Source organism: Labeo rohita, chromosome 2, assembly GCF_022985175.1.
Source record: "Labeo rohita strain BAU-BD-2019 chromosome 2, IGBB_LRoh.1.0, whole genome shotgun sequence".
NCBI classification, from domain to species: Eukaryota; Metazoa; Chordata; class Actinopteri; order Cypriniformes; family Cyprinidae; genus Labeo; species Labeo rohita.
Window position 1 is genome coordinate 3,288,679 of NC_066870.1, and position 17,449 is coordinate 3,306,127.

At 36.2% G+C, this 17,449-nt stretch overlaps 1 protein-coding gene across 2 annotated transcripts; it reads left to right on the forward strand.

The window, feature by feature from the left end:
* On the forward strand, positions 1-13,952 carry ccdc13 (coiled-coil domain containing 13). 2 transcript variants are annotated; one of them, XM_051126000.1, is made up of 15 exons: positions 1-312; positions 734-944; positions 1,284-1,432; positions 3,465-3,607; positions 3,718-3,798; positions 3,893-4,006; positions 4,085-4,189; positions 5,208-5,372; positions 5,463-5,639; positions 7,303-7,509; positions 7,585-7,667; positions 7,800-7,940; positions 8,392-8,543; positions 8,689-8,810; positions 12,744-13,952. In XM_051126000.1, exons 2-15 carry the CDS (start codon positions 736-738, stop codon positions 12,768-12,770), a joined length of 1,875 nt encoding a protein of 624 aa, XP_050981957.1. In that variant the 5' UTR covers positions 1-312; positions 734-735; the 3' UTR covers positions 12,771-13,952. The 2 variants fall into 2 exon arrangements, with proteins under 2 accessions (XP_050981957.1, XP_050981965.1); XM_051126008.1 differs by having other exon boundaries at positions 1-236.
* The last annotated feature ends 3,497 nt before the right edge of the window (positions 13,953-17,449 follow it).

The window sequence follows — 17,449 nt, forward strand, 5'->3', positions numbered from 1 at the left end:
AATGGTGCCGTCCCAGTGATAGCTTTTGTACCTTTTTTTCTCAGTGTGTGGCAACGCGTTCCCATGGAGACGGTCGTGTATACAAATGGACGGGAAACTATTCGTGAAACCTTTAGTATCTGTTAACTCACGGACTGTACTCTGTTAGCTATTTTTTATGAATTAACTTAATAACCATGTCAATTTTAATGCCAATTCTTAACTTAAGTTGACCGGAATCTTTCTAAATTTGTCCGGTAAGTTTTTGTTCAGGTTTAAACTGACCGCTTGAGAATCATCCCCGGACTGTAACGTTAGTGAATAGTTTGTATGGTAAGAGTCAAACATTAATTTATCTAAAATAATCTAAATTGCTCTGATATCATACATATATTATTTGTGGAAGCTGGTAGTAAGCAGTAGGAGTAGTAGTAAAAATAATAAATATTTTATTTCTATTTATTATTTATTTTTATTTGCATAGCACAATGCAGCTCAAAGTATAAACATTAACACAGAGTAGCCTAAACATTGTACTTACAACGAAATAACATAAAAAAAAGAAATGAAAGTGCTTTAAAACTCAATCCTGCAAGAGGCAAATCAGGTGTGAAGTGCTCTCTTTAAGTTACCTGGATGTATGGATGTTTCTTTGAAGCATGTTTGGACAGCTCTCATCTATAACTGCATTAGACTGCGTAAACAAGCTCTCATGCCATTTGTCAGATGTGTCATATTGTCTCTGATCTCTCAGTGATGGATGGTGACAGTGATGAAATAAAGGAGCAGCTGAGGCTTCAATTTCAAGCTCTTCAAGAGCAACAAGTGCAGCGCATCCAGAAAAGACTGGAGATGAAAAAGACGGAAAGAGATAAGACTGACCCAAACGCTCCTCCTCTCAGCAGCCTGGACAATATAAGCTTCACAGAAGAGGATGATGACATGACGGATGTATTCAACGCAAGGTGACACATGAAACATGAGTCCACAGAGCTGCTATCACAAAATATAATTATGAGAACAACATCCTTTCAGGACAACAACATAGTCCATCATGTCAGAAATGACACCTAATTGAATTATTCATTGGTAATTTAGCAGACTGCATTCAGTTTTTTTCTCCTTTACCACTTTCATTTAAAATTCTATTACCTCTGCATGGATTTTCTTTTGAATTTACCTCCACTAGTTTTTAGTTATTCAAAATGACATAACCATATGTGTGTGTGTGTGTGTGTGTGTATAACTATGTGTTTATTCCATATGCCAAGTATTAATAAAATAGTAATTGTATTCTAATTCAGAGTGATGCAGAATGAAAATGAACAGTTGCAAGATTACGTGAGGGAGCTGAGAGATGAGAATGGCAGACTCTATAAACTGCTGAGTGAGAAAGACTTTGAGATAAAACACCTGAAAAAGAAGAGAGAGGAGGAACGATTGGCTTTAGCAGGTAAACAGTATGTCGTTTCTACAGTTGTGAGCTTGATATACAATTTCAATATCATTGAATATCATCAATAAGTTATACGACACTTACAGTACATCATACTTAAGTAAGCCTTGCACTGCATGTATCATCTGCAAACAAATAAAGCTTTTCTCATTACATGTTCTTAGCTGTTTTTGCATTGACTACTAACGAACTGGTTAGTGGCTGCATGAAGTCAAAGTATATTACTACAATTTTTTTAATGTTTTTGAAAGAAATCTCATTAAAGGAGAAATTCACTTCCAGAACAATACTTAACAGATAACTTATTCACCCCCTTGTCATCCAAGATGTTCATGTCTTTCTTTCTGAACTTGAACTTCCAAAATGCAGTTCAAATTCAGCTTCAAATGGCTCTAAATGATCAGCCGAGAAATAAGGGTCTTTTTAAACCTCAAATGCTCGCCTTGTCTCGTCTCTGCAAAGTGCATACGTAGTCTATGTAAACCGGGTCAATACAGTTAGGGTATGTCGAAAAACTCCTGTTTCGTTTTCTTCTTCAACATCAAAATCGTTCTACATCACTGTTTTACCTTCCTTTTTTTTTTTAAAGGCCATTTGATCTTTACGTTGTTCACGTAAACACTAGGGTGGTACTTCTGCAGCGATGTCGGACAACTGTGAATTTGGGGAAGAAAACGAGATGGAAGTTTTTCGACATACCCTAACTGTACTGACCGCATTGAACCGGAAAAAACTGAGACGAGCGTTTGAGGTTAAAAAGTATATAAATTGTCAATTTGTATAGAAAATGGCCGATTGTTTTGCTAGATAAGGCCCTTCTTCCTCGGCTGGGATCATTTAGAAACATTTGAAGCTGCATTTAAACTACATTTTGGAAGTTCAAACTTGGGGGCACCATTGAAGTCCACTATATGAAGAAATATCCTGAAATGTTTTCCTCAAGAAACATAATTGAAGAGTTCAGATGCAAAACCAGCTAAAAGTCATCTTGGTCAAAAATGAGATAATGATACTGAGTGAATGCTCCTGACACATAGTTTACGTCCATCAAATACTTTTACTTTAAACTCGCTACATTCCAGCCTCAGCCCAATCAGAAGTGCCAGTACTTACATAGAAACCTATACAAAGTAGCCAGAAAGAAATGCTCATTTTAAAGAAAAATGTCAGATGGATTTAGAGGCTTTTGCATCTGAACTCTTCAATTTATTATCGACTGAAGAAAGAAAGACACAAACATCTTGGATGTCAAGGGGGTGAGTAAATAGTCTGTAAATTTTTGTTTTGGAAGTGAATTTCTCTTTTAAGGCTGCATTTAATTAATAAAAAAAATAGAAAGCTATTCAATATCACTATTCCAGTCTTCACTGCCAGATGATCCTCAATAAATCATTTTAATATGATGATTTGATGTGCAGTGTTTTACCAATGTTGAAGGCAGCTGTGCTGCCTAATATTGTTGTGGAAACAGAGATAACATTTATTTTTTTAGGGTTCTTTGATGATCAAAAAGTAAAAAAAAAACAACAACAAAAATTCAAATCTAAAATTTAAAATGGATTTTTTTTTTTTAATTAAACCATTTATTTAAAATGTAAATCTGATGGAACATTATAAATCTTTACTGTCACTTTTGATCAATGTAATGCATCATTGCTTAATTTCTTAAAAAATATAAACATTAAAGGTAACACTTTATTTTGACAGTCCACTTAAGACATTCTACTCACAGTAAGTGACTTTGCAACTGCATGTCAACTAGTCATTAGAGTATTAGTAGACTGTCTGCCTAATATCTTCTAACAATCTTCTAAACTTTGCAAGTATGTGTCAACTTATTCTACTAAAACCCTAAACCCTAAACCTAACAGTCTGCTTTGAGAGTTAGTAGACATGTAGTTGCAAATTAATGAGAATTAGTTGACATGTAGTTGCAAAGTTACTTATAATTAGAAGAATGTCTAAAGTGGAGTATCAAAATAAAGTGTAACCCAGCAATCTTTTGTATGGTTTTTTTTTTTTGGCCTAGGTACTGCTGGTCTGGCAGGAGATGCAGCAGCAACCAAAATTGTGGAACTGTCAAAGAAGAATCGAGAATTAGCTGCTGACATAGAACGAGAGAAGACCAAAACTAAACAAGCAAACAATCGAGTCAAAGAACTGGAGAAAGAGGTATAGATAAAACAGAATTGTTAACTACTTTGATTTCAGATGCGTTTTTTGGTGCACAATCAGCTTCTTCTAAGTGTGGTATTTCATCAATATGTCTGCTGTTTTATTAGCTTCAGACCACGCTGTTACTTAATCCTGGAAAGAAGACAAACAAAATGCAGAATTCAAGAACTATGAACGACCATCTTGAAGTAATATTGTGCTATAACATGTTCTTCATCATTTGGTACATGATTAGACATGTGCAATTGTTTTTACATGACTTTATAATGTTTTTATGCACAGAACAGCCCGGTAGTAAAATCCCTGCAGGAGAAATTATCTACAGCCCAGCTCAAAATGACTGAATACCGCAACCAGATCCAGACGTTTAAGCAAGAGTTAAAAATAGCTCACAAGGTTTGTTCGCAATAAATCTTGTCATTTATATGAATACGTTTCAGCAAACATCAGGATTTAGTCAAACTGTTTTGTCAGGTGTTGAGCTGTGAGGTGGGTGAGGATGTGAATATTCAGCAGATACTGTGTAACCCAGGAGGCTGGAGAGGCCGTTCACAGCAGATCCTCGCTCTTCAGAACAGAGTGAGTCAACATGACCTGAACGTGCATGTTCAACTTTTAGCATGATAATTGAATGATTTGTTGTAGATGTTGATTATTCACTCATTTGCTAAACATAATCAGCTTCATGTATTGAGAATGGCTGTTCTCTCTTGGATATTTTTCACAAGCAAAACAGAAGTGCTGTTTTTTCTTTTGTATTTTTTTATTCTTTTGTATAACATTTGTCATTCAAAATAGACTTTTCTTCCGAGTTTATTTCTCACAAATCTCTCTTTTCTCATGATTCTAAAAAAGTCCAAATTGCAAGGTTTAAACTCAAATTTGTAAATTCGAACTGTGAGAAAGAAAGTCTGAATTTTGAATTAATATATCGCAATTTTCTTACAATTATCCTATTTTTCTCATAGTACTGAATTTATATCTTACAATTCAGACTTGTTTCTCTTAATTCTTTTATAATAATGATAATTCTTTTATATTTATTCTATACACTATCATACAAAATGGAAATCTCTGCAAAAGTTAAAAAAAAAGTTACCCACTAATCACAAATTCACTGGACAAAATTAAAATGAGCTTAAAACAACCACTGCATATGAAATCTTGTTTGTGCTACAGGATAAAAATAAAAAAAGACAATTGTAACTTTTTATCTCACAATTCTGTCTTTTTTTTCCTTGCAATTCTGAATTGTGTCTGAATTGTGAGATATAGTAAGAGTTGTGAGATATAGTAAGAATTGTGAGATATAAACTTGCAATTCTGAAAAAAAAAATCGTAATTGTGAGATATAAACTCTGAATTGTGAGGAAGTCCGAATTTTAAGTTTATATCTAGCAATTCTGAGAAATGCGAGGAAAAAACTTTGAATTGTCTGCAGATAAAAAGCTGCAATTCTTTTTTTTTTTTTTTTTTTTATTTATTTATTTTTTATTCCATGGTGGAAACAGGCTTTCATAGTTTCACCCATTATTGGAATTTGCTCTGTTGGTTTTTTAGTACTCATAGGTCATATTTTACATTTTATACACTGAAGGTGCGAGACCTGGAACAACAGCTGAGCCAGTCCTCTCTCAGAAAGCAGCTATGCGAGCTTGGCCTTGAGGAGGAGATCACAAGAATGGGAGGCCAACAGAAGACACAAGACAGAAACCTCAGCCACATCCGTCACATAGAGAGGGAAAGGAAGGAGACACTGGAGGTTGCGCATGTCGATTAAACATCTTTATGGCCCAGAGTATGTCATAACATTTCACATTTTCTACATGCTTATAATGATGTGTCTTTGCAGAAGCTCACAATGGATTATGAAGTTCTGCTCGAAGAACACTCAGACATGAAAAAGAAGCTGGAGGCCTCTAAAGCCAGAAGCAAAGTGTTGAGCACAGAAATCAAAGCCCTGAAGAGCCAGATCAGTACTCTGCTGGATAAAGGCAAACACGATGATGAGCTGGTCGATGCCTTATTGGTAACAGATTCTTGAATTATCATACCCAATACAGAGTATTCATAGATATATAAACTCCTAAAAATTAAGGTTATTTTTGGGATTCACCAAAGAACCTCTCAGTAAACATTTCTTATAAGAACCATTCCTTTCTACTGTGAAGAACATTTAAAAATCTAAAGAACTGTTTGTAAAAATTCAATAGATGTTAGAAGTTATACACAAAACCATCAATGGCAATGGAGAAGATTTATTTTTGTGGGTGTGGGTAAATATATATTAGTGAAATTATCAGTGTAATGTAACTCCAGCAAGTTCAGGAACCAGTTACCTCGGTTAGTTAGTGCTGATTAGTTTTGAGCGTGAAATACCTTAAGAGCCCAATGCATATTACTTGCAGGCTGCTAAAAGACACTCAGGTTCTGGTTAAAGAGCTAGCTCACCTTAAAAATTACTGTGACAGCGATATATTAAAAGACTCCAATATTCAATTAATAATTATATTTATTAATATTAACAATGTCATTGTCAGAATAATAGATTTATAAGTAATTATTCATTTATTAAATAAATATTTATGTATGAATGGTAAAAAAGTATTTTAAGGACCCATTTTCACTGTTAACTACCATGCATATTACTATTATATTTGGTTGTTTATCAGTACACACAATTTATTGAGTCAACTTAAAATAATTTGTTACCCTGCTGTTTTCAATTAAGTTTAGTCAACTTGAAATGTTAAGTTGTACTAAGTCACAATTTAGATATCTGAGTTGACTAAAAATTTGGTTTGTTAAATTTAAAAGCTGGGCTTGTTACCCAGCTGCCTTAAAATTTTACTACTTAACATTTCAAGTTGACTGAATGTTTTTGAGTTGACTGAACTTAAAATTTTAAAGGCAGCCAGGTAACAAATTATTTTAAGTTGACTCAACAAATTGTCAGTGTACAACTGTCATGTTTGTGTAGCAGGCAGGAAGGCAGATGACGAATGGAGAATGTTGTAAACAAAATGATTTGAAAAATAGTTGAAATACAGGCAGACAGGGAGAACACACAACTAATAATAATGACTGAGAACGGACAAAGACTATAGGGGAACTGAGGGTTTAAGAAGGGGAGCAAATTAAAGGAACTAACAAGTTAATTAATAAACACAGGTGAACGGAATAACAATCAGGAAACAAAGAAAAACTAGGTAACGGGAACAGGCCAACTGAAAACTCAATGAACACAAGGACAAGAACAAGAACTAAACATAACCCTGACAACTATCTTATAGGAAGCAAATTAGTTTATTGAGGCAAAGGTTATAGTTAATAGTTAGTTAATAGTGAGCAGTAAATATGAGCAGAATTTAGATTAGGAAACACATTTTCTATTAAATAAGGGTTTCACCACAGTAAACTCCTAATTTGCTGCTTATTAATAGTTAGTGGGTAATTGTTAAGTTTAGGTATAGTGTTTGCAATGTTTACATTGTTGTAAATAGTAATGTGATATAGATATTCTTGCCAATAATTATCATACAGTATGTATGAACAAGAAAGAATATAAAATTCCAAACAGACGAATGATCCCTGACTCCCTTCTCCAGCAGAAGCAGGATATTGAATATTAATTTTGGCAGGTGATATTAAATATTTTAGCAGGGCTGACCTCTGACTCCCTCCTCTGGCAGAAGCAGCAGGCGAAGTGGCAGGCCATGCTCGGTCATCTAAGCCAGAAAGGCTTCCAGCGCGAGGAGGCTCAGCAGGGTGTGGAGAGGCATCTGCACAGCGAGGCCCAGCAGCACGCCTCCCTCATCCAGCAGCTCAAAGTCATGGTGTCAGAGAAAGAGAACAAGGTCAAAGAGCTGGAGCAGGAGATCCAGCAACTCGCGCTCATGGTATGACACGTCTGATCACATCATCAGCTGCGTTTCGTTTCTCATGCTTATGCATGTTTTGTGTGTCTGGTGCAGAAGCAGTCAGAGTGTAAGAGTCAAACTAACATCAGGCCTTTGACATCACGACATGAAAACAGCAGGGAGTCAAACTCTGCCAGGTATTAACATTCTTAGTCAACAACAAATAAACCGTGATTTTCTGCACAGATCCACACACACTTTATACAGTCTGCAGTATCTGCTGTTATCTAATACAGCAACATGAGTGAAAGCATTGCATATTATTTCAGAGAAGCACGAGCGGCCTGTCCAGAGTGTGCTGTTAAAATCCCAGCGCTCCAGGCTCAGTGTGCTGAGTATAAGACTCTTTATCAAGCTGCCAGTGTGGAGAGAGACAAACTGCTGGAGCTGACCAAAGTACAGCAAACCAGGTAGGACAGAATCAATAACTAAGTTATGAATAATTCTCTTCAAAACATCTTCATTTGGGTTCCATGGATGAAAGAAAGTTACAGTGTATGTGTTTGGAAAGGGCATCGGTGTATGGGGTCCCTGTGAATGCTGTTAAAATTCAGATGTTCACACTTAGCTATATCTTGATTCTTGTGCAGCCCCTTATATTTATTTTAATGTTACAGTCAATATTATGAATTATTAGCTTTTTGTCAACTCACAAACCCCCTGCAGTTCCCTAGTGAACCCCTGTTTGGAAACCCTGGCATATAGGACAGGCAATGAGCTTATAATGGGACTGGCTGTTTGAAAAGTCATTATTTTTGCAATTCTGTTTTGTTGATGCTTGTAAAACAGAAATTACACATATAATTGCTTTCATGGATGGCTACAGTTTATGTCCTTAAATAATCTTACTTTATTGCACAGTGAAGAAGAGGCAAAGCGCCAGTGTGCAGAAGCTGAGCAGAAACTCAGGCTAGAATGGCAGCGTTCAGTCTTACTGGAGCAGCAGCTGGAGAAAGCCAAACTGGACTCAAGGAAAGAAGCGAGTTTGCAAACATCTAATCGGAGTAGAACAGGTTCTCTATGACTTCACATAGACTGCTTTTTTCAGTTTCAATAATATTTCACAGAAGTGTCACTAAAACTATTATTACACTGTAAAAGGTTCATTGAATGTCTGATTAAAAAGCAGTCTCACTGCATTTTCTTGGCCTGGTGTAGGAAGCTCAGGCAGCATTCTGAGTCTGAGTCTGAGTCTCCCTGACAAACAAGAGGGTTTGTCTCCCAGAATCTCCTCAGATGTCACCCGTGATGCTCAACTTAGTGAACTCAAAACACGCACGGTACTGCTTTTCTTCCTAAATTTTGTATTCACATGCAACCTCATTTTATTACTAAAACATCTTTCAACAACTGTCAAATAAACTGCTTTTCCACCAATGGGCCGTACAGTTCTAAAAACGGAGAGAAATGGTTACAGTTATATGTCTATGTGGACTTGTCTTGGCATGGCACGATTACAAACTGTTCTCGACTCCGTTGTGATGAACCAGCTGATAGAGTGCATGTAGTGACGTCACCATTCAGAACTGGTCAGTTGTATGTTCCCTGGTCGATCGTGCTATTTAAGCAATGTAAACAGAAAAATGTAATCATTCTCCATGAAACGGTCACTATTTACATCTCATACCATCTGTAAACACAAGCATTACCAAGGCATTGACTTACTTACTTGCCCAGTTATCTGTTAATGGAACGCTTTGGTCAGACTGTGAAAAAGCAGCTGTTGATTACAAATGCCCGGTTCCCAGATGACAAAATTGCTTGTTTTGTTATTTTACCCTGATTGTGGGAGGAAATCTGCAGAATCTAGTGGAATGGATTCAAATACAGTAATATGTGACCCTGGACCACAAAACCAGTCTTAAGTCGCTGGGGTATATTTATAGCAATAGCCAAAAATACATTGTATGGGTCAAAAATATAGGTTTTTATTTTATGCCAAAAATCATTAGGAAATTAAGTAAAGATCATGTTCCATGAAGATATTTTGTAAATTTCCTACTGTAAATATATCAAAACTTAATTTTTGATTAGTAATATGCATTGCGAAGAACTTATTTTGGAAAACTTTAAAGGTGATTTTCTCAGTATTTAGATTTTTTTGCACTCTCAGATTCCATATACTGAAATAGTTGTATCTCAGCCAAATATTGTTCTATCCTAGCAAACCATACATCGATGGAAAGCTTATTTATTCAGCTTTCAGAGGAAGTATAAAGCTCAATTTCGGAACACTTATGACTGGTTTTGTGGTCCAGGGTCACATATGTGCTATGCTGAGCTGAAAGTGCTACAGTCTAATTAGTTGTTATCTAACTAGCAACATAGGCCAAAAATATGTAATGGGAGCGGCTATTTGCACTAAGTGTAAACAACAATAGAGGCTATTTACACTAAGTGAAAATAGCATTTTTCTTAGCGATAAATGTGATTTACACTAAGTGCAAATAGCAGTATTTTTAGCAATATGCTATTTATACTAAGTGCAAATAGCTATAGATTCTATTTACATTTGTTAAAATAGCAGGTTTTTATACTATTTATTGCAAATAGTGGCAATTATTTGCAACTCAGTATTGTAGTACATTATAAAACAGTATGCAATAATAATGTGTTGAGTGTAAATTATAATTTTAATTCAGATTATTAAATAGATGCCACTGGAACAATAAAGCCCTCCCTACACCTACCCTAACCCTACCTGATACTTGTTTTCAACTTTTTGATTATTTCCATTTTTATTGAAAATAAATGCCTTTCCGATGTGATATAATATTTGAAAAAGGGAGGAAAAAAAGAACAAAAAGAACACGACACGTGCTTTACCATCAATGCCATTGGAGTTTGTGATTGACAACTGTGTTTTTTAATTTTGACTAGTCCAGTCACACATTGGTGGGCCGAGTTAGTGTAAATAGTCACTGCCTGTTTACACAAAATATTTACACTACAAGGGCGGGCTATTTGCACTTAGTGTAAATATACACTCTGATATTAAATAATTAAAAAGTGCTGGATGTGAATAACTTTCTAAATGAAGGCTGTTCAAATTCTGTAGATTTCACATTTTCTGTTTAGGCCTGCCAATAGCAAAAGAGGTGCGGTCACATTTACTACTTTTCGGTGAATTTTTGCAGGTGAATAAAATCCAGTAATTTAAATAGGAATCCATGCAATTAGGAATTTTTAAAAGGTTGAAAATTTTTCCCACACAGATTTTGTAACAGGTTCAGTTTGGTCACATGTATTCAAGGTCAAACTTTATGATTTGCCGTGGTCACCAACAAAAAACTGCTTGGTTTAAAAATGACCTCAGCTTGATCTTCATGAGCCACTACAATCAACCTTTTGCACATCAAATGTCACTAAAGATTTGCTAACCTTCTCGCCTTCCTGCTGCTACAAAACCATGCCGCTTTCCACATGCCTCACACTGAAAATTTTCCAGAAACTTGAATTTGCCATGTCCTGTGTGAAACTTACCTTGAAGTGAAATGACAGTGACAGTTAACGGTTTGATGCGCATTTTCAGTCACATTTTAAGTCACAGTTCAGCATGTTTTCACGTAAGCTGTTACATCCCAACAGGAATTCTCCTGAGTAGCAACTGCTGGGCTGTTGTTAGCAGTTGCCCAGATACAGCTGTGCAAGTTTTTCTAATTCATGGGAACTGTAGGACATTTCTGGGTGGTTACAAAATTGTTCTGGTGTGACTCTTGGATGTGACCTATTGGGAGGCTTTCACACTGGGCACATTTTGTGCTGTCCAGTTTAGAGAACTGAGACATTTATGTGAAAACTTCTGCAGGTAGTCTTAAGTCGAGTACTGTGGTGCACTCCTTGGTCCACATGACTGCTTTTTCATGACCATTTTTTTCATGAAAACTGTGCTCAGTTTTGACCTAAACTGCCAATGTGAAAGTCTGTTTTCTATAGATCTTCTATTAGGGCATTTTATTGCCAGTTTTATCATCCAGGTGAAAACCCTTAAAGTAGTTTACTTCCAGAATAAAAATTTCCTGATAATTTACTTGCCCCATGACATCCAAGATGTTCATGTCTTTCTTCAGTTGAAAAGAAATTAAGGTTTTTGAGCACTGAAACAAAAATCAATTTGTTGAGTCAACTTAGAATAATTTGTTACCCTGCAGCCCTAAAATGTTAAGTTCAGTCAGCTCAAGTAAGTTTAGTCAACTTGAAATGTTAAGTTGTACTAAGTGAAAACTTAGATATTTTAGCTGACTAAACAAACAATTTGGTTTGTTAAACTTAAAAGCTGGGCTTGCCTTAAAATTTAAAGTTGAATGAACTCGGATATCTAAGTTGTCACTTAGTACAACTTAACATGTCAAGTTGACTAAACTTTTAAGTTGCGGAAAACAGTTCCCAGGATTTTTCTCCATATAGTGGACTTCAATGGTGGCCAACGGGTTTAAAGGTCCAAATTGCAGTTTCAGTGCAGCTTTAAAGGGCTTTACACAATCCCAGCTGAGGAATAAGGGTCTTATCTAGTGAAACAATTGGTCATTTTCTAAAAAAATAAAAATAAAAAATTACATACTTTTTATCCACGCATGACATAGGCGGAAGTACCAATCCAGTGTTTACAAGGTGAAAGTACAAAGAAAGTCAAATGCCCTTTACCAAAAAAACTAAAACAACAATGTTGGACGATTTTGAAGAAATTTTGAGAAAATGAGATAGAGTTTTTGGCCCTACCCTACCTTTTTGAACTGAAATACACAGACAAAGAACAAAGAACTAGTGCAAGAGCATTCGTGGTTAAAAAGTATATTTTTAGAAAACGACTGATCATTTCACTAGATAAGACCCTTATTCCTCAGCTGGGATCATGTAGAGCCCTTTGAAGCTGCATTGAAACAGCAATTTGGACCTTCAACCCATTGAAGTCCACTATATAGAGATAAATTCAGGAATGTTTTCCTCAAAAACCTTAATTTCTTTTTGACTAAAGAAAGAAAGACATGAACACCCTAGATGGCTTGGGGGTGATTAAATTATCAGGAAATTCTGGAAATGAACTAGAACATAACAGCACATGGCAACACTAATTGGGTATCATTTATGGATGTGGCACATCTATGCAGAATCAGTTACATGCCAAAGTTTATTGTTTATTATATTAGTGATGCTTGCTTAATCTGACTGCAAAACTAAGAGTAACTAAAATGCATATTTTCTTGTCCATGCAGGCTGGCACTGCAACTAGAAGAAAATGAAACCTCAAGAACCGCTCTGAAGAATGCCTTGAAGAAAAAGAAAGAAGGCTTGCAGTTCTACAAGGACGTGCTGATGGCCCAAGCAAAACAGGAATTCCAGCAGGCCCACAGAAAGCATGAGCAGGGGACTTAGACTGGACTGAAGAAGGCTCTTTGCTAGCAAACGGAAATCTTTGAAGGACAACTCCGGCATGTTTATGACACGTACATGCTCATACAAAACAAATGACTCGTTTCAAGTACATCAATCCACCCGGGATTGTGAGGTCACGAGAACATGAATGAGAAAGGACACGCTTTTTGTTAGTTATGCATAGAATAAAATAATAATGAGATCCTGTTTGTTTAATAACGGTTGGAACATTTTAAGACATTATCAAGGTAAACTAGTTTTTTCTCTCTCTCTCTCTCTTTCTGGCACTCTAAAGTGGAAACAAACTTTCCTGCCTTCTTTTCTGACGCACATTGCTCATTAATATTTGATTTGTGCGTCGTGGTGTAAAACCAAAAATGAAAAGCAAAACCAAAATAAGCTCTGCAGAATGCACGCCCTCCCCTGCTCAAGCGATATGTGTGCGATGACTTGACCCTTCGCTTACCGTGTCTCTCCTCTTGTTTACATTTAACGTATCAGCCGGCGCATTCATGCTGCCATACATGAGTTATTCTCTTTCCTATGTGGCCGGAGGGGGTTTGAGGCCTCCCCTCCCGACGCTGCTCCACCACGCTTAATTTAAACCTGTGGCTGAAGCAGTGTGCTCCTCTTGAAACAGCGCACTATTTCATCTTCCCAGAAGCCTGAGGGACACTGGCAAGCCCAAGGCTGTTACGAGTGCGAGTACCACAAGACCAAAATATCATCCAGGACTGGAAATGATGGAAAAAAAAGCCTTGTTTACACTGAGGAAATAAAAGGAACTTGTGTTTGAAATGAGATTGCAGATAACAGATGTTCAACATGGACAGAGATGCTTGATGCAACGCAGTTGCAGTTGCAAAGGATGGTATGGTGAAGGGGTAGTTCACCAAAAAAAAAATTAATTCTGTCCTAAAAAGCACATATTGTGGAAATAATATACTTTAAAATAATGTACTTGAGTGTGCACTGAATGTAATGTTTTCACACTTCATTGCATGTTAACTACAAAAAATGAAAGTGTAATAAAATATATATTATTTATAATAAATGCAGTTAGTTGAACTTAAGAGTGCTTTTTTCACCCACTTAAGTATGACTTTTGTTGTCTTTGAAATAAGGTTAAATTGTGTTGTCAAATGTACTGACAATCATTTATGATGAACTAATATATATTTAAAGCAATTTCCATTAAACTTGTATGTCTTGTATTCAAATTCTGTATATTTGTAATTGATCACATTTGTAATGATTAAGCTGCAATTTTGTACATTTAGATTATAAGATATATAAAAAATAATGTAAATCATAAACTTTAAATATAATGTAATTTAAATGTAACATCAAATAACACACTACAGTTAAAGTTATACTTTAATATGCTTTATATGCTTTAGTATGTTAGTCAACATTTCCACTAGATGAAATTCATGTGATTATTTTTTCAGGACCATGAAATAATTTCAAAATGTTGTTCATATAACAAAACAACAGAAAATGCCATAAAACATTTAGCAAAAAAAAAAAAAAAATCAAAAATCAAAACTATTTTTTTGTATTGTTTTGTTTTCAGGATTAAAACAACCTGAGATTTTAATTGTGGGCCCATAAAATAATACTGACCTCTCTATGTATTACTAATATTATGTTATGCAATTATGTAATACGAATAAATAAATAATTAAAAAAAATAAGTATTTATTATTCCAATATTAAAATGCTAATGATTTGAGTGCTTGACACTTGGTACAGTACAAAACATAAGAAGCAGGGAAGAGGCATTAGGAAACCCATCACTTTGAAATGTGTGGCTTTAAACCAAACAGATTGGCATTGTTTTGCAGGACCCCAGTAGCCCTGAAAGGTTGAGATTTATTCCCGAATACCCAGCAATAACCCACCAAGCCAAATGCATACTTGTGTCAACAGCGTGTACGTAAACAGACTCACCTATTTGTCATTCCATCTTTGAATGGGCCCTTTCTCTGCGCCGCTCCTCCAAGGTATTCCCTCGTTCCGGCCCAGTGCTTCCTCCACACCATTGACTACATCCAGGAACTTGGGTAAATAAGTCCCCGCTGTGCAGGCAGAGGTTAAACTGGACCGTGCCAGTTTTGACGGCGTCGTGAAAGAGGTGAGAGCAAATCACAGCCGTGTGAATACACGCATTCATTTTGCACCGTGATTATGAAAGAAATAAAACTCCAGCATGTTGGTTAACTGAAGTGTATCAGGTCACATTTTACATGACAGGTTCCAGGCTATCCATTGCAATTACAGAAAATATGCAATCAGTATGCAGTCATTAATTCATTAGCTTGAAAATTATTGAATGTTGTACACATTACCATAGTCATTAATTATACTCATGCACAGTGTGTTACATAGACATGGTAATCAAGTGCTGTGAAACAAATAAATAAAAAAGCTGAACCTAAATCAAACACCAGCTATTTGTTGAAAATGAATTAAGCTTACAGTAATATGTTTATGCGTATACATGCATATTATGTTAAGCATAACAGTGCAAAAAAAAAAAGAAGGAATTTAACAACCTTTTAAAAAAATGTGTATATCTTCCCAGTTTTGTCTTAGTAAGATGGTATTTAAATGATTAGTTTTTAACTAATACAATACAATGCTGATTGAGAAATGAACAAATACATTCCTCAAAAGCCTGATTATCATATTTGAGACTCACAATTTAAATGCTTTTTCTAAAAACGAATAACCAAATTAAAAGTTGCTTCAGTCCATGCATTAATCTTAAATCACTATTAACAATATAAAAGTTATTCTTTTCACAAAAATCAGTAAAGTTTTCACAGCAAAACCACAAAGCATTTCACAGAAAGCTTGTAGATTGTATTTAACGTTTTGATTGCGTTGATCATTTAGAGGCCTTAGAAATGTGCATATTCCTGATACAGTAGACTTCATAGGGTTAATCATAGCTGTGTTTATCATTTTAAACTGCAAATCAGTATGCAAATCAGATGATTTCTTACTTTCCTGATTGATTCCTGTATGCATTTTATTTTTTTCATTTGAATTAGTGGTGTAAGCATGGTTTTAACCACAAGATGGCAGTGCAGATCAAACTGGAGGTGGAGAAACAACCTGAATCGTCTTTCCAGCCTCTCACCGGATCCCCTTAATTAGGATCAAAATAAATGATGCGCCGCATTAGCAGAGACTATGGGTAGGAGCTTGCATAAATTACATCCCTCCGTGTACGCATTCGTCTGGCTGTCACTACTCATTAAGTCATGAGTGAATCTGCATGAGATTATGAAACGCCAAACAATTTACTAGTAAACTATAATGTCTCGTAATAGCAGAAATGTAATTTTCCTGACCTAAAATCATGCGAAAGTAGCACAATGAACGCAATAAAGCAGCTCGGCGTTCAGACGGGCACCGCAGGCCGTGATTGGGGCTCTCAGTGGCACCACAGCAGGGCTCTCAGCATTACGGTTTGGCAGCGCGTTTTATGAGGGGCCTTCTGGGTGGCAGCTCATGCACGACTTTAACGCAGATATGCCGTTTTTCCACAATCCCACGGGTGTAGCTCTTTCTTTAACTTAATTACTTTTAATGAAACCATTGAAAGAAAAGGGTCAGTTCCTATTACTGGGCAATTTAAAAGAACTGAGGAGAGCTCCTATTTTTGGACAAACGAAGTGTTCTCCATTCGTGTGTCTGTCCTCCCTAAGCTCGTTTCCCATCACTCTCACGCGATTTTTCCATGACACACTTATCTCAAGATTGCTCGCTGTGGTTCCAGCGACTATGATTCTGAAATTGGCCTGGAGACAATGATTGTAAAATAAAAGCACCACATGAAAACTGGATCTATCAGAGAGAGACAGACTTGCCAGTATGTCAGTGTAGCTAACAGAGCGCCAACATACAGACCGGCTGGCCTTCGTGTGTCTGTAATCCAGATTCATTCGAGTGAATTATAGTTATTAAGCTCCATCTGGGTTTACTAGGTCTGTACCATCACAAGTACATGATGTTACAGGTGCAGCGGGTGGCCAGCAAGTGTAAATCAGTGATTTTTTCCTTATCTGTCAAGACTAGCTGTCTTTGAGTCGTGTGAACCAATTAGGGGAGTCTAGTATACCTGGCGGTGGCACACGGTGACGTCAATCAGTATGCTATCTAATTTATCAGTGATGACAAACTAGAAGCATGATGGCAGGCTTACACGTGTACACGCACATTTATAAAAATGACCCCATTCAAAAGTTTACATGCACTTGATTCCTAATGCTGTGCAGTTCAACTGCCCTCTGAAGAAAAAAAATCCTCCAGGTCCTGCAAATTCCAGCATCTTCTGCATATTTGAACCCTTTCCAACAGTGGTTGTATGATTTTGAGATCCATCTTTTTTTTTACACTGACAACAACAGAGGCTCATATGCAACAATTACGAAAGGTTCAAACATTTACTGAAGCTGAAGTTGGAAACACAATGCATCACCAGTGGGGTGAAGATACGTAATTTTTTTGCCCTTCAGATGTTGTTTCTTAGAAG

What these genes read in the sequence shown, in the direction of transcription:
- ccdc13 (XM_051126000.1), top strand. Translation starts at nt 736, where the DNA reads ATGGATGGTGACAGTGATGAAATAAAGGAGCAGCTGAGGCTTCAATTT. An exon ending in GGAACGATTGGCTTTAGCAG is followed by an intron (nt 1,433 to 3,464) that starts GTAAACAGTATG and finishes TTTTTGGCCTAG; the next exon opens with GTACTGCTGGTCTGGCAGGA. An exon ending in GTGAACTCAAAACACGCACG is followed by an intron (nt 8,811 to 12,743) that starts GTACTGCTTTTC and finishes TTGTCCATGCAG; the next exon opens with GCTGGCACTGCAACTAGAAG.